This window comes from Dromiciops gliroides, chromosome 1, assembly GCF_019393635.1.
Source record: "Dromiciops gliroides isolate mDroGli1 chromosome 1, mDroGli1.pri, whole genome shotgun sequence".
Lineage (NCBI taxonomy): Eukaryota > Metazoa > Chordata > Mammalia > Microbiotheria > Microbiotheriidae > Dromiciops > Dromiciops gliroides.
The window spans coordinates 173,501,766-173,529,355 of record NC_057861.1 but is presented as its reverse complement, the minus strand read 5'-3'; the positions used below and the strand labels follow the sequence as shown (position 1 = coordinate 173,529,355).

General features: G+C 37.8%; 1 protein-coding gene across 1 annotated transcript in view; it reads left to right on the top strand.

Annotated features, from left to right (window-relative positions):
• LOC122746889 (androgen dependent TFPI regulating protein) overlaps window positions 1-27,590 on the top strand; it is a 134,912-nt gene that overhangs the window by 74,403 nt on the left and 32,919 nt on the right. Inside the window, 3 exon segments of the mRNA XM_043992964.1 lie at window positions 7,620-7,734; window positions 25,024-25,091; window positions 25,094-25,174. Coding sequence (XP_043848899.1) covers window positions 7,620-7,734; window positions 25,024-25,091; window positions 25,094-25,174 — 264 coding nt within the window.

Below are 27,590 nucleotides of genomic sequence, written 5' to 3'. Positions count from 1 at the left end.
ATTACAATAATGTTAACCATATTTATACATAAGTCATCTTGTAAGAAAAGGATCAGAACAAAAAGGAAAAAAATGCAAGAAAGAGTAAACAAGAATAACAAAAAAGCAACAACAAAAATGAAAACAGTATGCTTCAATCTGCATTCAGACTCCACAGTTCTAGTTTTCTGGATGTGGAGGGCATTTTCCACCATAAGTCTTTTGGCATTGTCTTGTATTGTTGAGAAGAGTTAAGTCTATCACAGATGATCATCCCACAATGTTGTTGATACTGTGTACAATGTTCTCTTGGTTCTTCTCATTTCACTTAGCCTCAATTCATGTAAGTCTTCCCAGGTTTTCCTGAAAACCATCTGCTTATCATTTTTTATGGCACAATAGTATTCTATTACATTCATGTATCACAACTTGTTTAGCTATTCTCCAATTGATGGCCATCTCCTGAATTTCCAATTCTTTGCTACCACAAAGAGAGCGGCTATAAATATTTTTGTACGTATGGGTCCTTTTCCCTTTTTGATGATATCTTTGGGATATAGACCTAGTGGAGGTATTGCTGGGTCAAAGGGTATGCACAGTTTTAAAGCCTTTTGAGTATAGTTCCAAACAGAATGGTTGGATCAGTTCAGCCTTCTGTTCTTTTTTTTTTTTTTGCATTTAAAAAAATGTTTTTAAAAAGTATCCCTATTGCTCACCTCCCTCAATCCCCAATAAAAACAGAGAGAAAACAAAAATTAATAAAAACCTTGGAATAAATAAGCATAATCATGCAGAACAAATCCATACAGTCTCCCTGCTCACCCCCATCCCCACTTGTTTTTCCTGTGCTGAGTTTGACATTTCTACACCAAACTTTGGTGTGGGGGTTCAACCTTACTGTGTTTATTTCAGATATGAATGAAGTTCATCTGATACTTACTCTCCCCATCTCTTTCTCTGCAATTGCATATTCTTTTCACACACCCCAGGCCTTTTCACTAATGCCAACCCCTATCTATAGAAAAACTCTTGATCTCATCTTCTCCTTTTTTTCCAACAAAATTTTCCCACAATTATTCTAAAGTGTGTCCATAGGAAGTGACTATAATTGCTGGATAATGGGTAAGAAATGGGAGAAAGGATATCAACACTAATTATAATAATCATCAATCAATTGTCATAGAAAGACAATCAAAACAGACTTAAAAGCGACTCAGGCAAACACTTGTAAATATAAAAAGAGATGAAAGGCAAAAGCAACAGTTTTTTAATATTAACTGGTTTGTAAAACCTTATAATAATGATAGTGAAACATTATAAATAATATTTCCTAGTAACAGTAGAGAAAAGCAGTGAAGAGTAAAGCCTATTTAAAGAAAGTTAGCCAAAGGTCTCAATTAATTAAAGTCATGCTGAAAGTACTTATGGATGAAAAAAAGAGATTCTTCTAAGGTCTTTATATTTAAAAAACAAAACTGAACAAATAAATATATTTAATATCCCCTATTGGTCTCAGGTAGAGGTAGCTAGATGGTTCTGTGGATAGAGCACTGGGCCTGCAGTCAGGAAAATCTGAGTTCAAATCCAACCTTATATACTTATTAGTTGTGGGGCTCTAGGCAAGTCACTTAACCTCTGTTTCTTTTAATTTTCTGGAGAAGAAAGTAGCAAACCATTCCAGTATCTTTACCAAGAAAATCTCATGGACAGTATGGTCCATGGGGTCACAAAGATTCAAATATAAGTGAATAATTGAACAACAACAATTGTTCTGAGGCAAGCAATCCCTGCCTAGATAAAGTCATACATATATACATACATATATGCACATTTTTCATTTAAAAAGACCTCCCTTATTACCGTTAAGTACATTAGAAGAAATGTCTCAAATGCCCATCACCAGATTATTCATGGTACCAGAGTGATGTTTGAATTTGAGAAGGGAAGAGAATATAAAATAGCAACATTTTTAGTGCCTTGTTAGAAGCAATCAGAAGAATAATGATATTTGCACACTGATCTTGATGAGCAGAAGTCAATTTATGTTGGGCCATTCAATATAGGGAACATTCACTCCTAGGGAGTGGCATGTAGGGAAGAGCATACAATGCTTTCAGAAATATCAATATCTGTTTGGTTTTTTTAAAGGCCCAGGGCTTTTATGTTTCTTTTGGTGAAGAAAATTAAGTTCTTCCTTTCTTTAAAGAAAGAGTATTTATTAGGGGGCAGCTAGGTGGCATAGTAGATAAAGCACCAGCCCTGGATTCAGGAGGACCTGAGTTCAAATCCAGCCTCAGACACTTGACACTTACTAGCTGTGTGACCCTGGGCAAGTCACTTAACCCTCATTGCCACATTATATTATCATTACTTGTACATGTGCCATATCCATGAAGGCAAGGGCCATTTTTTTTTTTTACCAAACCTTTGTCTCTCCACTAGGTCTATTCATGGTGCTCAGCACATAGTAGGTACTTAATATACATTTATTGAATAAATAGCTATGAGATGAAGGGATACAAGAGAGTGTCCTTGGCCGGGCCCACCTTGTTGACTCAGTCCTTGGAGGTTGTACAAGTGAATGACCACTTCCCATGGCAATTGCATGGACTTAGTGATGAAACCTTGCTACCCATTGTAAAACTGGCAGTCCAAATGGATCTTTTTTTTTCAATTTCTAGCCTTATTTCCCTACCCATATTGAGTAAATCATCTTTACCAAAGAAATTGCTTACACTAGCTACTTGTATACTTACCCCTGAGCATTGCCCCATGAAAATGACTTGCATAGGGGAGGCTGGCAACAATTCAGTGTGGCCTGGTATATTTGGCTCTTTCTTTAGAAGACTATTTTATAGCTAAATGGTTCAACATGATTCCTGACATACCCATCCTTAATAAAGTAAATGCCATTTATAGTTCTCTTCTCCCCAAGAACCCCAGCTGGAACTAGGCACGGTAGAAGGGGCAGAAGATGAAGCTGTTCTTAAAATAAAAATTGCCAGGATAAAGGTGGGAAAAGCTCCTGTTTCCCATTGTTGGCACATTTGGAGAGAGAAATCTCAAAGATATCCTACCAAGCAGATAGTTTTATTGACAAGGAAAGATGGATGGATCTTTCTCCTCTATCCCCTCCCACTGTTACACACCATTGTTTCAGCCAGTGATGTTTTGTTTACTTTGGAATGAAATATTTTACCCCCTCAGAGATAATTAATTTTTGTCAGCTTCCCTGTTTATGAGGGAAACTGAGAAACTGTTAATTGAAATACAGCATGAGTCACTGTTTTCACTGATTTTTGGCAGCATTCTAATTTGTGTCAATCTCAGCCTAATGATTAGATTTTTTTTTAAAGCAGGGAGCAAATTTGATTTTCCTTTCTTTCTTTTTTTCCTCCTTCATCTTTTTTTTTTAAAACATATGTTTCACGACACAGATTGTACTGATTTCTGTTGCTGTGGACAGAAATACCAATACACTCAGGTTACTGAGAGGTTTACTCCGTCATGGTTGGCTATTCACAGTAGCTCGACATCTAAAAAAGCTAACAGAGTGCAAGCTTCCTCTGTGCATTTCCTTCCTCCCTCTCCCCCAACCAGAAAATGAGATGCTTTTAAGTCCTTTCAACTAGTATTAAGCCACAGTATATGGCCCAGTACTAATGACATCACTGAAGTGAACTTCCCAGAAGCCATTAAGAGGAATTCATTTGGAAAACCAATTGAATGTCACCAGTGAAGGGCAGGGTTTTATAATAGGTGACCAGTCATGCATGCCTCTGGTATTTGTTGTTAAAACATTAATCATGGCAGACTCATCTACTTCTAATGCGAATGTACTACATGATTCCACAGGAATACCATTGCCAATGACCATTAATGTACAAAACGGAAGCTGTTAACTGCAGGCAGGGTTCATAAAACCTGTTAGATCAATGGCAAGTATAATGGGAGAGTTAATGGTTCTTAATAGAACTTGACTCCTTTTGGCTTTCTGACAGAGTGAGGATCTCCAGGGGCTTACAGGTAGCTGAGTTGGGCAGGAGTGGAGGGGGAGAGAGTAGGGTGGGGCATGGAGGGTAGCAGCAACAGAGGTCCCCTGGTTAAAGAGAGAGTTTTTATTTGATGGAGAATGAGTATGATGTGGTAGCATAAGATCTGTGCTAAATTCAGGCTTGAATACTTAACTAGCTATCACCTCACACAAGCCACTTTATCTTGGCTTCAGTTTCCCCATTTGTAAAATGGGAATAATAATACCTGTAATAGAGGATGTTCTAACAAGACTATTCCTTAGTCCAAATCAGAGACAGTGTGGTGCAGTGAAGAGGACACTGTGAGCTTACTGCCATTTACTACCTGGGTGACCCTGGGCAAATATTTCTTCTCTCTAGGCTATAGTTTCCTTACATGTAAAATAAGGGAAATAGAACACATGGTCTTGGAGATCCTTTTCAATTCAATGTCTATGGAACTATAATGTGTTGTGTCTCCAAAGCAACCTAATGGTCAAAAAGAGCCAAGATGATGTAATGGAAAGGGCAGGGGACTTGGAGTTGAGCACCTGGGTTTGAATCACTGTTCTGACATTTATGAACTGTGTCACCTTTGGTAAGAGACCTCTCTGAAACTCTTTTTCTTCAAATCTAAAATGGTTATACTGTAATAGACCTAACTCTTTTCCAGCAATACAATGATCCAAGACAATACCAAAAGACTCATGGTGGAAAATGTTCTCCACATTCAGAAATAGAACTGTGGAGTCTGAATGCAGATTGAAGCATACTATTTTCACTTTTGTTGTTGTGTTGTTGTTGTTGATTATTCTTTCTTGTGTTTTTTTTCTTTTGTTCTGATTCTTCTCTTACAATATGACTAATGTGGAAATATGTTTAACATGATTGTGATGTATAACCTATATCAGATTGCTTGCTGGCTTTGGGAGAGGGAAGGGAAGGGAGGGTGAAAGAAAAATTTGGAACTCAAAAAATAGCTTTACATGTAATTGGAAAAAAAATTTAAAAATCAAATTTAATTTAAAAAATAAAATGGTTATAATAATACTTGTCCTCCCCAACTCACAGGGTTGTTGTGAGGAAAGAGTTTTGGGTTACTACAAGACATGGGCCCTCCTTCAAAGAGTTTAATCTGATTGAGGAGATATGATGTAAACATGAAATGATTATAGAACAAAAAAGTGGTTAAACTGTGGGATACAGATTTTAAGTGTCTAGGTTGGGATTGGATGGAGTTGTCAGAGAAGACTTAACAGACAAAATGGAATTCTTGTGTGTTCCTGGAAACAATGGATTTACATGTTAATAGCTGGGGTGATGGGTGAATAGCATCAAAAGAAAAAATAAATGTATGGAGGTGGAAATGCACATGGCATGCCCAAAAGTGAAAGAGGAGACAGGCCTCAATGGGATGAAGATGTTTGGGTCATAGTGGGAAATAAGTTTGAGGAGGTGGTGTGGGACCAGATCTTAAAGAACCTCAAGAACCAGGCAGTTGATGTAGACAATATAAAATACTTGGGAGTCTACCTGCTAAGACAAACCCAGAAACTCTATGAACACAATTACAAAACATTTTTCACACAAATAAAATCAGATGTAAATATTGGGAAAATATCATTTGCTCATGCATAGGCTAAGCTAAAATAATAAAAATGACAATTCTACATGAATTAATTTACTTATTCAGTGCCATACCAAAGAATAATAACAAAATTCATCTGGAAGAAAGGACAAAAAAGTCAAGAATAGCAAGGGAACAAATGAAAAAAATGCACAGGAAGGTGGAATACCTGTACCAAATCTGAAGCTATACTAAGAAGTAGCAGTTATCAAAACTATTAGGTACTGACTAAGAAATAGAGTGGTGGATCAATGGAATAGCTTCAGCACTAGAGCCACAGTAGTAAATGACTATAATAATCTACTGTGTGATAAACCCAAAGACTCCAGTTTCTGGGATTGGAACTTAGTATTTGACATAAACTGCTGGGAAAACTGGAAGATAGTATGATAGAAATTAGTCATAAACCAACATCGTACATCATATACCAAAATAAGGCCAAAATGGATACATGATTTAGACATAAAGTGTGATAACATAGGTAAATTAGGAGAGGAAGGAATAGTTTACCTCTCAAATCTATGGAAAGGAGAACAGTTTATGTCCAAACAAGAGACAGAGAATATTATGAAATGCAAAATGGATGATTTTGATTACATTAAATTAAAAAGGTTTTGTACAAACAGAAGCAATACAACCAAAATTAGAAGGGAGGCAGAAAGCTCAGAAACAAATTTTACAGCCAGTGTTTCTGATAAAAACCTCATTTCTAAAATATATAGAGAACTAAATCAAATTTATAAGAATGCAAATCATTCCCCATTTGAGAAATAGTCAAAGGATATGAATAGGCAGTTTTCCGATGAAGAAATCAAAGCTATCTATTGCCAAATTTTAAAAATGCTCTAAATCACTATGGATTAGAGAAACACAAATTAAAAGAACTCTAAGGTACCATACACCTCACACCTATCAGATTGGCTAATATAACAAAAAAGGAAAATGATAATGTTGGAGAAGCTGTGGAAAAAAAAATGGAACATGAATGCATTGTTGGTGAAGTTGTGAACTGATCCAACACTTCTAGAGAGCAGTTTGGAACTATGCCCAAAGGGCTATGGGACTGTGCATACCCTTTGATCCAGTAATACCACTACTAAGTCTGTATCCCAAAGAGATCATAGAAAAGGGAAAAGAACCCACTTGTACAAAAATATTTATAGCAGCTCTCTTTGTGGTGGGAAAGAATTAGAAATCAAGGGAATGCCCATTAATTGGGGAATGGCTGAACAAGTTGTGGTATATGAATGTAATGGAATGCTATTATGCTGTAAGAAATGATGAGCAGGCAGATTTCAGAAAAACCTGGAAAGACTTAAGTGAACTGATGCTGAGTGAAGTGAGCACAAGCAGGAGAACATTATACACAGTATCAACTGTGATAGACTTGGTCCCTCTCAGCAATGCAATGATTCAAGACAATTCCAAAGAACTCATGATGGAAAATGTCCTCAACATGCAGAAAAAGAACTGTGGTTACTGAATGCAGATTGAACCACACTGTTTCTACTTTTGTTTTTGTTTTTTTTTTCTTTTTTGAGGTATTTCCCTTTTGTTCTGATTCTTCTTTCACAACATGACTAATGCATATGTTTAATGTGATTGTACATATATAACCTATATCAGATTACTTTCTGTCTTGGGGAGGGGGGAGGGAAGGGAGGGAGGGAGAAAAATTTGGAACTCAAAATCTTATGAAACAAATGTTGAAAACTATCTTTACATGTAAATGGAAAAGAATAAAATATTTTTATGATTAAAAAAAACAAAAAAAGAAGAATCAGACAGTTGAACATGGCTTGATCCTTTAACAAAGAGCCATTGTTGGTTCTTAAACTGGAGAGTGACATGGTCAAATGGGGTTTCTTGAAGCTTTGAGTCAGACAGCTGAATCTTCATTCATGGATTGAATGGCAGAAAGATGATTATAAAAATTCAATTCAATGCAAATCATCATGTTCCTTCAGTTCCTGTTATAATCCCTTCTTTCTCTTCTTTAGCCCATTGCTGTGTTGCCTTTTCCATGATGGAGGCAGTTTTACATCTGCATCAGTATCCATCCAAGAAAAAAGGGCTCACTATATTAGCCTGTACTAACATTGCCTACATCTGCTGGTAAGAACTTCGAGAAGGAAACCTTGGGAATTTCTTTGAATGCCTAATACCTATCCTTTACTTTAATCCACTAGAGCTCTCTTCCTCCACTATGACTTAACTTCAGGGCTCAGAGAACTTCAGCCACTGCTGAATTTTCAGTCTACAAGGATTTTACTTATTAATTATGAGGCCTAGGTAAACAACTTGACACATGCTGCCTCTGAGTCGTAGACATGTTCCCTTTCTCAAGTAGAATTAGTCATTTGAATGCCATAGTTGTTATGTCCTCCTTACCCCCCTATCAATCCCACTTTTTGCACATTGTCTCAGTTTGTAATTAAAATATTTGAATTGCTAAGTGAGCCAAGGCATCTAAACTTATTCCATATCAAGCTTCCTTTCCCTGGAGTAGTTTGTGCTGGGTTGTTTTATTATTTTTTTCATTCCTGAAGTCAGTTGTCATTGTGAATTGATTTGCATGAACATCAGGCATGGAAGTTCCTAAGGGCCATTTGAACATTTGCCCTGGGGCTTAAAGAATAGGACACTGTGGGGAGAGGATTGAGGTTGTAGATGAAGGCATAGAGCAGAGGGGAGCCAGCAATAGATGGCTAAGAAGTTTCCTTTTCAAACTGCTCTGAGGAATCTTACCCCAAGAGCCACCATCAACAGGAATATAAGCCCATTCTGACTGCAGCCAAAACACCAACACTCACATTCCACCTTCCATTTAGGTCCATGGGCTAGTTGACTTTTTCTAATTCCCAGATGGCCTATTTTTAGGTCGATACAACAGTCCTGTCCCTCTCTTTCTTCCATCCTATGTGCCTCTCTAATGTGTCTTCATCATATTGGTTGCTCCAATCCAAGCCATTTATTCTTCCTGCATTAGAATGTTCATCCTGTCAAGGGTACCTCCAGTTTTCAATTCAAAAACTTATTTTTTGGTTGACAAAATATCAGGCAAATTCATATTAAATTGCCTTCATTAGGTGACGTCTACCCCCTTTCAGCAGCCCCTTATTCCTGTATTTTAAACCATGGTCCAGAAATCTAAACCAATCTCAGACCTCTTCTTAACCAGCTATTTACTTCTTAAATGTACTTTTCTTCTTCTCCTCAAGCAGCAGTAGTGATGAAAACATCACCTGCATCTCTAATGTCTGTACAGTTTCTTGCCAGAAAGTTCATCATCCCTAGCAATGACTTCTAAATTCCTTTTGACAATATCAATTGTTCCCCACCCTTCCCATGAATCACCATTAGTGAGGAGTGGCTATTAAGTTTGATGAACATCACAAGGTTCTGTCGCATCCTGGGGACATCTTCGTACCTTGTCATTTCTATTTCCAAAATATTTGTGCTACATCTCCCCTTCTCTCCAATCTCACTTATGCCCTATCACCTCTCAGTCAGAAACTTGCCATTGGCTTTGATCTCCTTGGCTCAAATCTATCTCCTCTCCAATCCCTATTGTTGAGGTCAGAGGCTAAGGTCCCTCTAACAGGGAGTCACCAACCCCTACTCATAACAGATGACTAGCATTTGTGTCCTACTTTAAACTTTGCAAAGTGTTTTACATCAGAGAGATCAACCTGTCCTTTGTTTAGACTTTGGTGTTAATCGTCATTGGCAGAAACACAAGCAGAGCTCTCTACAAGCTCACTACCAAATTTTCCTTGCTTTCCATGAGATCCTTTATATTCTACTTTTTATTGTTATTAGATAATCTAGTCTAAACCCTTCCTAAATCTTGAAGCCCAGAGAGGAAACATGACTTGCCCAAATTCACAAGGACAATAGTAGAAATATGACTAAAATCCTGTTCCTCTGACTCCAAATTCAATTTTTTCTTGATGGAAAGAATTATATCATCCTGCCTTGCACTACAGCAACCTCTTGTTCTTTCTGTCAGCCCCCTCTTCTGTTAAAACTCAATCAAGCACCATTTAAAGCATGAAGCCTGTCCTGATTCCTTCCCCAACTGCTAGTGTCCTTCCTCCTAAACTACTTTGTATTTAACTACTTTGTACTTATTCCCTTTATATTTACTGTGTATACAGTATACGTACTTAAATATATACTCATCTCCCTCATCTAAATATAAATTCCTTGGGAGAAGGGATTATTTCATTCTTTATAGTTGTATCCCCAGTTTGACCAAGGTTCCTCACACTTCCTGGGCACTTTAAAATACTTGTTGGTTGATTAAGTCATTCAAAGTTATTTTTCTTTAAAATGTTTTCTTCTGGGTCTGCTCACTTAACTATGCATCAGTTTATATAAATAAGGGTTCCCAAGTTTGTCTGAAATTATACCTTTTGTCATTTCTTATGGTGAGATAATATTCCATTTCATTCATATCAGCCGAAAGCTCCACTTTCTCTCTCTCTCTCTCTCTCTCTCTCTCTCTCTCTCTCTCTCTCTTTGTGTGGGACAGTGAGGGTTAAGTGACTTGCCCAGGGTCACACAGCTAGTAAGTGTCAAGTGTCTGAGGCTGGATATGAACTCAGGTCTTCCTGAATCCAAGGCTGGTGCTTTATCCACTGCGCCACCTAGCTGCCCCCTATTTATTTATTTATTCATTTATTTATCTATTTATTTATTTATTTATTTGTTCATTTATTTATTTATTTGTTCATTCATTCATTCATTTATTTATTTATTTATTCATTCATTTATTTATTTATTTATTCATTTATTTATTCATTCATTCATTCATTCATTTATTTGTTTGTTTGTTTATTTATTTACTTACTTATTTACTTATTTATTTATTTATTCATTCATTTATCTATCTGTCTATCTATTTATCTATCTATCTATTCATTCATTCATTCATTCATTTATTTGTTTATTTACTTATTTGTTTGTTTGTTTATTTATTTATTTATTTATTTTTTGAGGTCCTCTTTCTCTCACACATCTTTGCTCTCTCATACAATCTATTATCTTCCATTGGCCTACAAATATGCTTAGGTCTTCTCAGTCCTAAAAAAGAATTCCTTTCCTTGAATCTTCTATAACATCCTGTAGCTGTCTTATGTTTCAACTCACCTTCATAGCAAAACATTATTAAAAACCAGCCCATAACCAAAGCTATTTTCTCCTCAAACCCTTTTCTTTCTTGCTTCTGTTCCTGTAACTCTCCCAAAATTATTCTTTCAAAGACATTTATGAACTGTGTCACCTTTGGTACCTCCTAATTGCCAAACCCAGTGATTTTTTCCCCCCAATTTCCATTCTTCCTTGACCTTTCTGTAGTATTTGACACTGATGATCTCCTCCTTGTATTATATGCTCTGTCCTCCCTTTGCTTCTGATACACCAGAGTGTCCTGGCTCTTTCTTCCTTTGTCTCCTTCACTGGTACTTTGCCTTTGACCTCACTTTTAGAGTTTGGTTCCCCAAAGTCTTTTCCTTAACTTCTCTTTATATTCTGTTCCTTAGCCATCTCATTGCTAGGCTACCCTTTGTAGCTGAAGGCATCCTCCTTTGGAGATGGGAATTGAGGGAAGCTCATCTATGTCTGCAATTCAGAGAAGTTATAATAAATTCTCTTCTTAGAGCTTTCACCATTGCTTGCTGTGTGTTATGTCTGTGTGTATGTGTGTGTTAGGGGCCACTGGCAAATAAAGAAAACCAAAGGCATTTGTAACCCACACCTCCAAGCTTCTCTGTCCCACCCACAATCAATTACTGTTCTCACACATAGATCACTACAATTCTCTAAGACTATATAGGTTGTACACGCCATGTTTTAATACTTTTAAAACTCTGGCCATCTTCATCTCCATCACCTATCATCACATTCACTGGATTTTAAGTGTCTTGAGGGGAGGGTTGATTTCACTCTTACCTTCCTATTCTCAACCACCAGCACTGTGCCTTAAACACAGTAAGTGCTTAATAAATGTTACTGAATTGAATTGACTTGCATATTCCCTTCCTGAAAGCCTGAAATGCCCCCAACTACTACCACTCCCTCCTCTCAGTGGTCTGTGGTGAGATCACCATCACAGAATTCTAGGTTGGAAGGGACTTCAGTGGATGTAACTCATGTAACTCACACCCAAGCCATATGAGAAATAATGTGTTACAGTGGGAAAGGTGCCAGATTTGGAGTCGAAGGAACTGGGTTCAATCCTGGCTCTTTCACTTTCTATGTTTGTTGAATTGAACAAGTCACTTGATCTCCCTAGGCCTCAGTTTCTTCATCTGTAAAATGAGGTGGTTTTCTTATGATTGCTTAGGTCCCTTGCAGACCTAAATTCATGATCCTTAAGAATTTATGCTACATTTGGAATTATGCCCAAAGGGTGATAAAGCTGTGCATACCCTTTGACCCAGCAATACCACTTTTGAGTCTTTTTTCCCAAAGAAATCATGGAAAGGGGAAAGGGACCCACATGTACAAAAATATTTATAGCTGCTCTTTACGTGGTAGCAAGGAATTGGAAGTTGAGGGGGTGCCCATCAACTGGGGAATGGCTGGACAAGTTGTGGTATATGAATACAATGGAATACTATTGTGCTGTAAGAAAAGATGAGCAGGAGGAGTTCAGAGAAACCTGGAGGGTCTTATGTGAGCTGATGATGAGTGAGATGAGCAGAACCAGAAGAACATTGTACACAGTATCATCAACACTGAGTGTTGATCTACTGTGATGGACTATATTCTTCTCACCAATGCAATGGTACAGAAGAGTTCCAAGGAACTCATGATAGAAGAGGATCTCCAAATCCAAGAAAAAAAAAAAGAACTATGGAATATAGATGCTGAGTGAACCATACTATTTCTTTTGTTTTTGGTGCTATTGGGTTTTTTTCTATTTTGAGGTTTTTCATCATTGCTCTGATTTTTTCTCTTATAACAGGACTAATGCAGAAATAGGATTAATGTTATTATGTGTATATATATGTGTGTATATCTATATCTATATCTATATAGATATATAGATATAACCTATATCAGATTACCTGCTGTCTAGGGGAGGAGGAAGAGAGGGGAGGGAGGGAAAATAATCTGAAATTGTAAAGCTTGTATAAACAAAAGTTGAGAACTATCTTTACATGTAACAGAAAAAATAAAATACCTTATATGTAAAATTTAAAAAAAAAGAATTTCTGCTACAATATATCTGAGAAGGCTGGTCATTTAGCCTTTTCTTGAAGATCTCTAATGAGAAGGAACTTACTACTTTCCAAGGCAGGCCACACATTTCCCCATCCCCCATCCAATCCCTAGAAGCAAAAGATATGGAGAGGAGGAAGGGGAGGTGACAAACAGACATGACTATGCCTCTCTTTCCTCCAGTCCTTCTACTAATACTCATTCATTCCTATGGTATCTACAGCTAACTTTCATATCTAGCTGTGAACAGCTCTGTCCTCTCTGGAATTCTGACTGTTAAGAGGATGAACTCTTTATTTTTTTAATTTTTATTTATTTTTAGTTAAGTGACTTGCTCAGGGTCACACAGCTAGTAAGTGTTAAGTGTCTGAGGTTGGATTTGAACTCAGGTACTCCCGACTCCAGGGCCGGTGCTCTATCCACTGCGCCACCTAGCTGCCCCTGAGGATGAACTCTTAACATCTTAAACTCTACATGCCCAACAAGATGATAATTTGCTTTTCTTTCTGAATTCCAAAGTTTTGTCAGTAGCACCACTACTTCCTAAAACCTTGGAATTAGCCTTGATTCTTTAGTCGGCTTCATTTTTCAAATCCATTCAGTTGTCTTGTTAATTCTTTCTCTGAAATCTATCTCCCATATGTCCCCATCTTTTCTTTTACCTCTGCTGCCACCCCAGCATAGGTTTTTATTAGCACTTATTTTGGCCTATTGTAGCTCTTGAAAGGGTCTTCCCACCTCTAAGTCTTCTCCACTGCCATCCATCTTTGAGACTTTTCACTCTATCTTTCTACTGGAATGGAATTGAAAAGCATTTATTTGTTAAGTTCTAATCATGGTTCCAGCATTTCAGCAAGCACTGCAATTACAAAAAGAAAGTCAGATGATACCTGTTCTCACATAGGTCACGTTCCATCTGGGAGAGATAATAAATAATAGGAGAGATTGGTTGCAAAATTCCCATGATTTGTGGCAATAGCATTCCTCTGTTCATGACCTTTCAATGGCTCTGTCCAGCCTCAGATACTTACTAGCTGTGTGACCCTGGCCTTCAGTTTTCTCATTTGTAAAATCAGGATAATAATATCACCAATCCCAGTGTTGTTGTGGATAAAATGAGGTAATATTTATAAAGAACTTTGCAAACTTTAAAGTTTTGTATAAATGCTAGCTATAGTATTATTATCTTTGTTATTGTGTTTACCCAAACTTTTCAGCCTGGCATTTGCAGCCCTCAAGAGTTTGGTGCTGCTGTATCTTTTCAGTCTCATTTCAGATTGCTTATTATAAATCATTATCATCATAATCATATTCAGCAGGAGGAGGAGGAGGAGGTGGAGAAGGAGAAGGAAAAGGAAAAGGAGAAGGAGGAGAAGCAGCAACAGAAGCAACAGCAGCAGTTAGAGCAGCATCCAAACTCTTTGGCCTGGAATTTTCACCCCTCCAGATTTGGGGGCCACCGTCCTTCCAGGTTCATGTCATACTCCTCTTCATGTAGTCTATCCTTCAGCCAAACTAGTTTTCTTAACACACACCCTGCATTTCCAACTTCGTGATTTTTTTCACACTCTCCACTATGAAGGTAGTGGATTCTCCTGCTCGTTTGCTTGTTGGATTTCCACAGTCTTCCTCAAAGCCAAACTCAAGAACTGCCTCGTCCTAGAAACCTTCCTTTACCTATTCAGTAACAATCTTTTCTCCTTTAGACTTTATAGAGCAGCATTTTTCTTAGGTCTCTCCAAGGCAGTTGCCATGTTTTACTTTGTATTGTAGTTATTTATACGTGTGTCATACCACCACCCCCTCACTGCTAAATTGATCTCCATGAGAACAGAAACTGGTGTTTTATCTAAGCTTTGAATCGATTCATTCATTCAACAGTTATTAAGTACCTAGTATGTGTAGACCACTGTGCTAGGCCCTGGGGGAGATATGAAGTTTAAAAACATGCAGGGGATTTTTGTGTGACACAGTAGACTAACGTGAATGGGATACAGAGTAAGTGGGAAGCAGCATGAGATGTTAGCTGGGGAATTGTTAAAAACATATCTACAATACATATTCTTGGGCCTTAAGTCATTATCCCACACTACCATTGGAGAGTACATTCCTATTTGCCTTTTCCTCAGAACCATCCATAAGGATGACAAAAGAGGTGGTTTAGAGTAAAAATAAGGGTGAAGGTGAGGAACTGAATCAAGGGGAGTAGTCATGGAAGTCTTTCTATGGGAAAGCTACACTCTAGGTGTCTTCAGAGAATTTAAAGGCTACTTAGGAAAGATTATGTCTTGAAATACCAAGTACAGTGCACAAAGAGAGTAGCACCCAAATGGAGGGCCATGCATGTCTGGCAAAAAACCAACCAACTAAATAAATAGATGAATGAATGAATATATATATATATATATATTATATATATAATATTATATATATTAAAACATATATATGTATATGTTTGATAGACAGAAGGGATCACCTGGTAATGGCTGAATAAAAGAATATGTGTATTTAAGACAAATTTCATTGATAGTAGCATGAAGGATAATTGGAGGGGGAAGAGAGTTCAAGAGAGAAGACTTATAAAATAGACATTCAATAGAAGAGGAAGGTGGTAATAAGTGCCTATATCATATATAATGGCAGCGATGGGAATTGGTTGTAGGGGGCAGATGTGAAAGATATTAACAGAGGTAAAATAGTACTTGATGGCTATTTGGGTACAAGGGGTGAGAGAAAGGAAAAATCAAAGGTAATCCCCAATTTTCAAACAATGAAGACTGGACAAATGGTAATGCTGCTCCTGACAGAAATTGAGAAGGTTTGAGGTACTTAATCATTGTTAAATGAAGCGATGGATGAACTTACATGAGACAGGACATCATAGTGACCCCCAAATCATAGCATATCACCCAAGAGACACTCTGCTCAAAATAAGGCTGCCTTTGGCTGGGCTGCTAACTTTGGTTTAGCATCATTCATCAACTCAATCTCTGGGTGTTTGGTCTAATGCCACCTACTTTAGGAATAGGTGTTTATAACAGTTCTTTTTACTTAATGACTTGCTCATAAATAGCTTTTAAAAAATTATTCCATATGTTCTGCTCTTGGCTGCATTTTTTTCAATGTTGTTCTCTTCCTGGTTTGATGCCATGAGGCTGATAGACATTAAAAATTAATAGTGTAAAAAGAAAAATTCTACACATATGAATTCAAGACAGAGGCAGAGACAGAGACAGAAAGACAGAATGAGAAAGGGACTGCAACAGAGTCTAAGAAATCATTAAACATTTACCATGTGATGGGCACTGAGCCAAGTTCTGTGGACACAAATACAAGTATAAAAGGCAGTCCTTACCTTCAAGAAGGTTATACTCTAATAGGGGAAGATATTTGAAGGGGAGGAAGGGAAGAGAGAGATGAAGAGAAAGATGGAGTTCAGAGAGAAGTGAGAGTGAGGTAAAGCATTGCTAGGCACTTTCCAAATTGGGGGAGCCAAGGAGAGAGTCACCCCCAAGGAGAGGAGGATCCCAGGGCAAAGATTCCTCACCAACCCCAGCCCCACCCCTGGTGGCAATGCAACAGGAGAAGAAAGTGAGCTTTGTCCAGAAGAAGCAGAGGCAAGAGCGAAGTGAAGCATGGCTGGTGACATGGTCAGAAAGCAGACATCAGGCACACTGGATAGAGAGTTACTCTCACAGCCAGGAAGATCAGTGTTCAGATGTAACCTTTGACAAACTGTCAGAGCTGTGACCCTGGGCAGCTTCTCACTCCCAACCATGGCCCAGACAATTTTCTAAAACTTAATTGCAGAGAAGGTGATGACCTACACTGGTAGAAGGAATTCCTCAACAGGTGTTCTCTATGCCTAGATTTTCATGGCTCTATTTTAAAAATAAATACATTGCAGTAATAAACAGTTTCATGGCTTGCTACTGACTAACTATGTGATAGAGCAGATAGCAGTGTCATAAAAGTGTAAAGTACTGTAACTGTTAGGTACTCAATAAATACTGATTGATGGGTATGAGGGCAAGGGGGAACAAATGTGAGAGCTTTCACAGAAATAGAATCACCAGGATTTGGGAACTGATTAGATATAAAAGATCAAGGAAAGATGTTTTACAATTCTGGGACTCAGTTTGCTTCCTTTGCAAAGTGGGAAGAGGGAGATTGGGCAACCTCTAAGGTCCACTTTCATCTTTGACAGTCTATGGCTGGGGTAAGTTGAGACTGGGCACTCAGGGTGAGAGGGACATGTTAGACACTAAAGAGAGCTCTGGAGTTGGGGAAATTTGCAACAATTGGGAGTTGTCCAAGGAGAGTGGAAGGAAACTTGGTGGTTGCCTGAAGCACATGGGGAAGTCAATTAACGACAGAAACAATCCATCAATTAATATTTATTAAGCACCTAACAGTTATGATCCTTTATACTTTTATGACACTGCTATTATTTAATTTATTGTGTCCATCATTTCACTTGGTCCTCCTAGCAATCCTATAAGCTAGACCCTGCAGTTTTATATCCTCACTTATTTCATAGCTGAGGAAACTGAGAGGTTTCCCAGACCTGAGAAGTTAAGTGACTTTACCAAGGTGCTGCAGGTAGTTATTAAATGGTAGAGACAGGACTGACTACAAATCTAGCTTTCTTTTCACCATTCCACACTGTCCTCCATTACCTCAACATTTTGATGCCCAGGGCAGAATACTTTCTATGTATATCTATGCTAGCTACTGAGTAGGATATGAAGACCTAAAGAGGCCAGAGGCAATGACTCATACCTGTAATCTCTGCTATTGGGAAGGCTGAGGCTGATGGTTCACTTGAGCTCAAGAAATTTGAGCCACAGTGAATTAAGCCAGTTGGGTGTCTGCACCAATATGGTGGGATCGTGGGACCAAGGTAGCAGTGTTGATCAGTGGTGAGATCAGGTCTATGAATGGTTGGTGTACTTTCAGCTTTAGAAAGATAAGGAACCCCAATCTCCACCTTCCACACAAAAAGTCACAAAAGTCACTACCTTCAAACAACTTACCTCAATTATTTTAATACAACATTTCAGTAAAATATGCTCAAATTCACAATTAATATGGGCTTGGTAGGGACAAGGATCTAGTGGGGAAGAGAATTGAGAGGACTGTATTAAGGAGGATTGCATTAGGAAGGAATAGTTTTTGGCAATAGGGCCTAGTTGCAAGTAAGGAAAGAAAATGGTTTGGTTTTGGTCTACTTGAAGCTCATAGCTTTTTGCTGCCAATAGAATTAATTTTCTCCAGATGAGGACATTTAATTTCAATCCCATTCACATTTTTCCCTTCTTGCTTGATACTTTTCCACAGTAATTTGACCTCTGTCTATTGACTAATATGGTAGTTCCAGATACTAGATACCTATTAGCCCTACTATGTCATAGCACTCTGGGGTCCCACAGGGCATTTCATTTTGAGGGCCAAGATATCCAAAGGCTGATTCTGGAGGGATAGGACCATGGGGAGAAGGAGTGAAATATGCAAATCTGCTAAGATGGATAAGTACATGGAGGCATTTTAAGACAATTACTAGTGGGTTGGCTTACAAGCATGCCAGCTTGGTTGGTCAAATAGGGAAAGAACGTAGCCAGTGTGAGGTAAGGGATGTGAACCAGATCCAGAGAGAGCGTGAGAACCAAACGTGAGTCATATTTCTGTAATAGTTCTAAGTTGGTGAGTATTTCATTGCTGAAACCATATTATGATCATCTAAAAATAGCCATTGAGGCCAACATCCATGGGGGGACTGTTTCATGCATGCTGTCTGGTTTTGTTATTTTTCTGACTGCAAAATCTATGCATTAGTCTGTGTATGGGAACTGATCAGAATGGCAGGAGTGACTATATATCTTTCAGATTCTTTGGAAGACATTATTCCCCTCAAGTGTGGAGACTGAGCTTACACTTGACCAGATTTCAGATACTGTGCCTCTTCTTCCCTTGATTCAACTCTTCCTCCCCCATCATCACAAGCTTTAGCCCAAATTACTTCCTCTGACATTCTTCAGAGGTGGTTGTGAGAAAAGGCACATTTTGGGAATGTACTTTCCATTGGCAATGTGGGGATATAATTTAAGATCCAAGTATAAGGGGGTAGGCCTATAAAAATAATTCCCACAGTTTTCCAGTACTTATAGAGACAGTATTATCAGTGGTTTCATGGACTTTGGGAACTAATCCATCTTTCATGGAAGTCTTTTTACTTTTCCTGAAAGGCAGTGGTGTAGTAAAGAGTCCCTTGGAGTCAGGAGACTTGGGCTTTAGACCTATCATCACTACTGGCAAGCCACTTAACCTCTGTCTGCTTCAGTTTTCTTATCTAGCAAATGGAGATAATAATAGTGGTATTATTGGAATTATTATCCCCATTTTGTAGATAAGGAAACTGAAGCAAAAAGAGCTTAAGTGACTTGAAATGCTTGTTTTATTACACAAATTAAAAATAAAATACATTTGAAAACATCATAATTGCACTTACTTCCCAAGGTTGTCGCAAGGATAAAATAAGTTATTGTAATGCACTTTGAAAATCTTAGAGCTGATAAGTATCTGAGCTTATGTACGTGGTAAGTGACAAGACTGACAAGATTTCAAATATGGTGTCTCCTCTCCCATCATCCCAAGCTTTAATGTAAACCATTTCCTCTGGCATCCTTGGGAAGTGATTGTGAGAAAAGGCAAATTGGGAATGCACTTTCCATTGGCATTATGGGGCAAAAATTTAAAGTCCAAGTATAAGTGAGTAGGCATAGAAAACAAATTCCCACAGCTTTTTTCTATTTAGCATGGCATCTTAGTTGTTGGTTGGATTAAACTGAATTTGTCAAAATAATTGATAAAAAATATTGAAAAAATAGAATCAAGGAAAGATGCCTGAGATAAACCAGGGATGACATCCCTGCCATTTGATAGCAGTCCATTAATCACCATTCTTTGAGTCTAGTCAAGCAACCAATTCAGACTCTACCTCACCGGATTTTCATCTAATTTACATAGGATCATAAAATTATAGACTTATTTATATATAGATCCATTGAATTGTAATATCCTTGAAGGCAGGGACTGTCTTTTGCCTCTTTTTGTATCCCCAGTGCTTAGCACAGTGTTTGGTGATTAAATGAAGACAAGTTACAAAATAGAGTTGGTTTGGTGTGGGAATGGAGAGAACCAATTTGATTCTATCTCAAAAATGCTGGCTCCAGCTTGTGTTGCCATATATATTCTTATCCATCTTGTTTGTTTGTTTTTTTTCCTTTTTTGCAAATCATACATGGGAAACTAGATGGTATGAGCCATCTATTTTTTCATAAATACAGGTGGATGCACTTAATCAGCATCTCTCAGTTCTGGGGGATAAAAGACCCTAAAACCTGCTCACCTCTCCTCCCAGCTCAACCAGAACTCCTCTACCCCTTCCAACCTGAAAAGCCCCTTAACCTTTCCTCCAATTAGAAACTAGTTTATCTAATTTTGTGTCCTGTTAATTGTTCTCTTTTATTAACTAGTCTTATTTGATTAATTGTTTTTAATACATAAAAATCTGTCTCACTCTGTATTTAGGGCCTTTGGACTGAACTGGAGAGTCCATTGACTCATTTATTATGCCTGTTTTGATAATAAATCATACAGTTCGGATTGTTTTTTTTTTTCAATTGCTATTTATTATCTGCCATCCTGGCACATATTAGGTACCTTAATGTTTGTTGATTGATAGATTTACATCTAGAAGTCATTGAGGGGAGGGGAAAGGGAACAAGCACTTATTAAATACCTATTGTACAAAGTACCATAGTGCTAAGTGCTTTACAAATATTATCTCATTGGATAATAGGCCATATATATCTTTGAAGAGCTCATTCACAAAGATATTTCAGACGTTTAAAAAATGTCTTGCTAACATACAGATTTATGTTCAGATGAGAAGCAACTTGACAGAGTGGACAGAAAACTGGTCTATTAGCCCCAAAGACCTAAATCCAGTCCTATTTCTGACACTGGCTGACTGTGTGATCTTGGACAAGTCATTTAATCTCTCAATACTCTAGACAGCCTCTAAGACTCATAAGTTGAACAGAAAGTGCTGACCTATGTTGGTAATAAGAGTTTACTTACCTGAGAGTTCCCTCTACCCTTGAAATCACAGGTTCAGCATCAATTCCATATTCCTACATCCACATCTATGAACAGATTTATAACAACATCTAATCATTATCCAGTGACCCGCCCCCCCCATTCAAAAACCTTTAGTGGTTTCCTATTGCTTCTTGAATAAAGCCTCGACTTTCCCCTCCCTGGAATTCAAGGCCATCTTCAATCTATGTACTTTTCCAACTTTATCTCCTATTTCTTTATATTAAATAGTCCACACATCAGACAAAAGGACCACTCTTTGTCCCCTAGGCACAGCCAATGTTATCCCATTTCTGTTTTATTTCTTCCCTAGGCCTCACTCTCTGCCCTTGCCTTTAGGGTTCTTTCCTATCCTTTAAAGCCAAGTTAGAATCTACTTCCTTCACGAAACCTTCCCAGATCCCCCTATTTGTAAATGCCTTCTCCTCATTTAAAAATGTTTCAGTCTACATTCTGAATACATGAATTCTATATCTGGAGATAGATAGCATTTTTCATCATGAGTCCTTTGGAATTATGGTGCACCATTGTATTGATTAAAGTTAATAAAGTCTTTCACAATTGATTATCTTTACAATATTTGCTGTTGCTATAGAGATTGTACTCCTGGTTATGCTCACTTCACTTTGCATCAGTTTTTTCTTAAATCATCCTTTTCATCATTTCTTACTGCACAATAGTATTCCATCACATTCATATACCATAACTTGTTCGATCATTCCCCTATTGATGGGCATCCTCTTAGTTTCTAATTCCTTGCTACCATAAAAAGAGCTGCTGTAAATATTTCTGGACACATGATCCTTTTCTTTTTTATGTTATTTCTTTGGGATAATGACCTCCTAGTATTACGTTGCTGAGTCAAAGAGTATACTCATTTTTGTAGTCTTTGGGGCATAGCTCCAAATTGTTTTTCATAATAGTTGGACTAGTTCATAGCCCCACCAACCGCGAATTAGTGAACTATTTTTTCACATTCCTTCTAGCATTTTCCATTTTCCTTTTCTGTCATTTTAGCCAATCTGATAGGTGGTGAGGTACTATCTCAGAAGTGTTTTAATTTGCATTCTTCTAATTATTAGTTATTAATTATTAGAGCATTTTTTCATATGACTATTGATAGAATACATTTTTCCTCTGAAAACTGTCTGTCCTTGTACTTTGACCATTTATCAATTGGAGAAAGGTTCTTACATTTATAAATTTAGATTGGTTCCCTATATATTTGAGAAAAGAGACTTTTCTGTGAAATTTTTCCCATTTCCTATTTTTCTTCTCATTTTGGCTACATTGATTTTGTTTGTTCAAAACCTTTTTAAGTTTGTGTACTATCTCAAGTTTTAAGGACAGAGAGATTAGGATAAGATTCCTGGAGGAGACATGAAATATGAGTGGGGTTTCACAGATGGTTAGGCATTTAAAAGGTAAAGGTCAGTAGGGGAGCTGGAAAAGAAGATTCTAGGCCTAGAGAATTATAGGCACATGGAGATGAGAGGGCAAATGGCATGATTTTTGGCAGAAAAATATCCCCATTTCTCTGAAATATAGAGTGTATAATGCTAATCTGAGAAGAAAAGGGATAATAGCATCACATTGGGGAGGACTTTGAATTTGGCTTCTGAAAAAAAAAGCCATAGGCAATGAATTTGATTTTCTGGAAATGATTTTCTGTCTCCAGCAAATTGAATCTAATTTTGCAAAATTTACAAAGTTTCTACTACATGTAATGCACTGGGCTTGGCATTACTGGTTACAAAACAAGAATGAAAAGTAAAACTCATTTGTCCTTTGTTCTCTTAGAAGCCTACTACTACTACTGACTGACAAGCATTGATCTGGATCAGTATTGTTCACCTTAGTAACATGTCACCCAATCTTATCTCTCTAGAGAAAAAGCATATAGGCAGGAGGTGGAGTCATACAACTAATTTTTTAATTCCATTTCATAATCCTTTTCTAAGTGATGCATATTCTCAACTTGTCAATCATTTCTTCCCATGGCAAATGTTTTCTCAGGAGTCAAGTACATTTTGTTCACAATTTGATTTCCTTCCTTCCTTCCTTCTTCGTTCCATTTTTTTTTTTTAACATTTATTCAGTCATGTTATCCAAGATGTGATACAAACTGACAGGCACAATTTTCCTTTCATGCCTCTATGCTGACTGCCCCTTATTAAATTACTGTAATCTTGCCTAATACTGTATTTGCATTTTCATTACTTTTCCCACTGTCAGGTTAACAGACCTGTAGTTTTCTTTGCACTTTCCCTGTGAAACATCAGAATTCATTAGTCTCCCTCAGGAACTTTTCATCGCAAACCTTATAAAACTGAAACAAATAAATGCATTTATAGAGAAATAGAAACTTTCCAGGCCTCTAGTTTGAAACCCTGTTTTGCATGTGGTTTTGTATAAATTTTCTCTGAGACCAAAATACCATAACTCCAAATAAATAAAAGAAATTAAGGCAACCTATAGTAATTGCATTTAAGCTCTTTCTTGACCACAACTTTTTATCCCCTCTACCCTCAGCTTCCTTATTACCACATATTTATATTTATGTTTATGTTTATATATACATACATATATATGCATACATGTATAGATCTCTATCAGTCTATCTATCTATCTATCTATCTATCTATCTATCTATCTATCTATCTATCTATCTAATCTCCTATGAATCTCTTTGGGCACCATACTAAAAGTTCACTGTTTAGATGTTACAGTATCATAGCATCAATAATAATTATTATTAATTATTATAATTAGAAAGCCAGAGAGTCTTTTACATAAATTATGTTAGTGTGGGGCAGCTAGGTGGCACAGTGGGATAGAGCACCCAGCTTGCAGTCAGGAGGACCTGAGTTCAAATCCAGCTTCAGACACTTACTAGCTGTGTGACCCTAGGCAAATCATTAACCCTGATTGCTTCCAAGGGGAAGGAAGAAAGGAAGGGAGGGAGGGAGGAAGGAAGGAAGGAAGGAAGGAAGGAAGGAAGGAAGGAAGGAAGGAAGGAAGGAAGGAAGGAAGGAAGGAAGGAAGGAAGGAAGGAAGGAAGGAAAGAGGGAGAGAAGGAGAAGGGGATGAAGGAAAGAAGAAGGGAGAGAGAGAGAGAGAGAGAGAGAGAGAGAGAGAGAGAGAGAGAGAAAGAGAGAGAGAGAGAGATTTATTATGTTAGTGTGGCAGTATAGGATAATCAATAGAGGACTAACCTTGAAGTTAGGAAGACTTTGGTGGTTCAAGGACTATCTCCACCCTAAGCAACTCTCTAAAATGATAAGTTTCAGATGAGTTTCTAATCTGAATTGATTAAGGGAGTCTTCATACTGGGCAAAATACAAATTAGAGTTAATTTTCATCAACTACATACATTGATGCTTCAATTTAATTCTGTTGGTCCTTTCGCATCCTTTATTTCCCAATGCACAGAGTTGATTAGTACTTCACCTCAAAAGAACTAGAGGCAGGCTTCCTGGTTATGCCATTGCCACTTAGAGATGTGCCAGGGACAAAACACACCAATTGCTTCATAACCAGCCTTTAACATTGGGCACATGTTATTGGTGTCACAGGTCCCAAATCTTGGAGTCTATAAGTCCTTTGTTTTACAGGTGATGAAACTGAGGCTCAGAGAAGATATAATACCCCAAAGTCACACAACTAATTAAAAGCAGAGCTAGGGCTATAACTTGGAGGCTCTTGACTCCTACTCTAGTGTTCTAGCCAGTGGTTCACTTTCCTTCTCTTCTAATCTCTATATGTGATTCATTGGGCACCACGTTCCTAGTTAAGCCAACAAGATAACTTGTTGAATTAATTACAATGCCTAGAAGAAGAACAACAATGACAATTCACTTCTCTTTTCCAGTGGAGGTGACTCAATTATCAGCCAATATCATAGTCAGCTTCCTTTTCACCTGTCTAGTTTCAGAACGCCATTTTCTCCTAAGTAAAAATGTTCTACGCTCATGTCATGATGTCCTAATAGGTGTGACTTAATTCTTTCTGCAGGATTCTTCAGATTTACTCTGTAACCAAAAAATGGGTGTACCCTATATTTGCAAAGCTCAGTCCAGGGAGCTTACAGCCTTCCTCTCTGCCAACTATATCTGCCTTGTCTCCTCTTATCTACTTGGAGAATGCTTTAACAGGATGATTTGGGGTATGTGATATCTTTTTCACTTATGGAATGCCAACATCAAACATTGCTTCCTTTTGCCCCCCCCCCTTCCCATGCCCAGTTGTAAAATATGGGAAAATTATAGCAATCTGAAGCATAGGTCATTCAGTGTTTATTTGTAGGATAATAGGAAATAGACCTGGAAAGACCATAGATTTAGAGCTGAAAGAAGTTTTAGAAAGAACTGAGTCCAAAACACTCACTTTACAGATGAGAAAACTGAGACACAGAGAGGTTAAGCCCAACATCACACAATGAGTAAATAGTGAAGACAGGATCCATAGCATTTCCTCTCATTCCAAAGCCAGCATTTTTCTCCTGTATGAGCCCAGTGTCTTTCTTTCTTTCTTTCTTTCTTTCTTTCTTTCTTTCTTTCTTTCTTTCTTTCTTTCTTTCTTTCTTTCTTTCTTTCTTTCTTTCTTTCTTTCTTTCTTTCTTTCTTTCTTTCTTCCTTCCTTCCTTCCTTCCTTCCTTCCTTCCTTCCTTCCTTCCTTCCTTCCTTCCTTCCTTCCTTCCTTCCTTTCTTTCTTTCTTTCTTTCTTGTTTTGTTGTTGTTGTTGTTTTGTTGTTTGCTTTTTGGTGGGGCAATGAGGGCTAAATGATTTGCCCAGGGTCACACAGCTAGTAAGTGTCAAGTGTCTGAGGCCGTATTTGAACTCAGGTCCTCCTGACTCCAGGGCTGGTGCTCTATTCACTATGCCACCTAGCTGCCCCTGAGCCAAGTGTTTCTTAATATACTCGCTCAGAGGTCTCAGCCCAGGACAAATCAGAGTTCATGGCAGGAGTGGAAAGGTAAGGAAACTAGGAGTGAGGTAGAGGCAAGGGTTGGGAAAAAGGACTCAAGTAAATTCCCAGAAACTACAATCTCAATCCTCCTCACTCATGCTGCTGCAATCCCCCTCAGCTTCAAGGGTTAAATAGTCTTGTTTAGTGAAAAACCAAGTTATAGAAAGAGAGGTGCTTTTTTGACCCCAACTAAGAACATGGAATCAGGATTTCCCTATTCAAACTGAGACTTTCTTCTGGGCAGATTCTTCCTCACACGACATGAACATGGTCTCTTCTGTGTTTGCCACATTCGCTGACTCACCCACTGTAAGGGTTTGCTTATCACAGTCAGCACTCCCACCTCTCATATCACTTGAATTTCTTCATAATCTAGAGGGAAGCTGTGGAGCCACAAACCCACAGGTTCCCTGCCCACACCCTATTCGACCCTATAACTGTAGGGTGTTATTTTTTGCCTGGTTCTAGCCACTTCCATGCCTCTTCAACTGACAAAGTTCCCTAAATTCATAAATAGGCCTACTGGAGATGACACAAGCCCTGCCCAAATACTCTTTTAAATGTGTAAAAGTATTTTCTTTTTATTTCAAACTAAACATCATAAGGTAATATAATAGGATGGTTATAATAGCAACCCAAGGGGAGGCATATGATAATAGAGGTCTTTTCAGGGAACTTGGTTTTCCAGGCACACCTAGGTCTTGTTATTCCTCAGCTCCTCCTTCCTTTGTCTGGATGGCCCTCTAATTTGGATAGATTTTATTCTCAGAATCAGTCTAACTGCTGCCTGAGCTAGAGCTTTTCTATGTTCATAGTTTCTAGTCAATGGATTTCAACTGGTAAAAAGGTAGGTGTTTCAGCCATACTATAAATCTGATTTTTTACTTTAAATGTGAAAAGATCCCTGACACCCCCTTTCTATGGTATTATCCAAAAGAGCCTTCTTTCACTTTTCTCCTCATCTCCTTTCAGAGAAAAGCTTTTTTTCCCCAGCTCTATCTTCCCTGAGTATTCTTTCCTTGGGCAGTGAGTTAAAATTAAATCTTTTCTAGCAAATGCTTCTGGGGTACTAGATTATATCTTTAATGGGGAGAAAAGGATGGATAGGAAGATATCTGGGGTTATATACTCAGTGTCACTTCTCTTCTTATTCTTGGTATATTAATTTTGTCTGTGCAGAAACTTTTCATTTTCAAATAATCAAAGTTATCAATTTTATCTTTTATAATTGCCTCTGCCTCTTGTTTGATTAAGAATATATCTCCTGGGGCAGCTAGGAGGCGCAGTGGATAGAGCCCTGGCCCTGGAGTCAGGAGTACCTGAGTTCAAATCTGGCCTCAGACACTTAACACTTACTAGCTGTGTGACCCTGGGCAAGTCACTTAACCCCAATTGCCTCACTAAAAAAAAAAAAAAAAGAATACATCTCCTGTCAGTGTGAGAGGTAGATAATTTATTTCCCTTCATTTAAAAAAATAGTAAAATGTTTAATATTAAGGTCACATATGCATTTAAATTGTATTGTGGAATATTGATGAAAGGTGTTTGTCTAAGCCTAATTTCTGCCATACTACTTTACAGTTTTCCCAGAAGTTTTCATCAAATAAGGTTT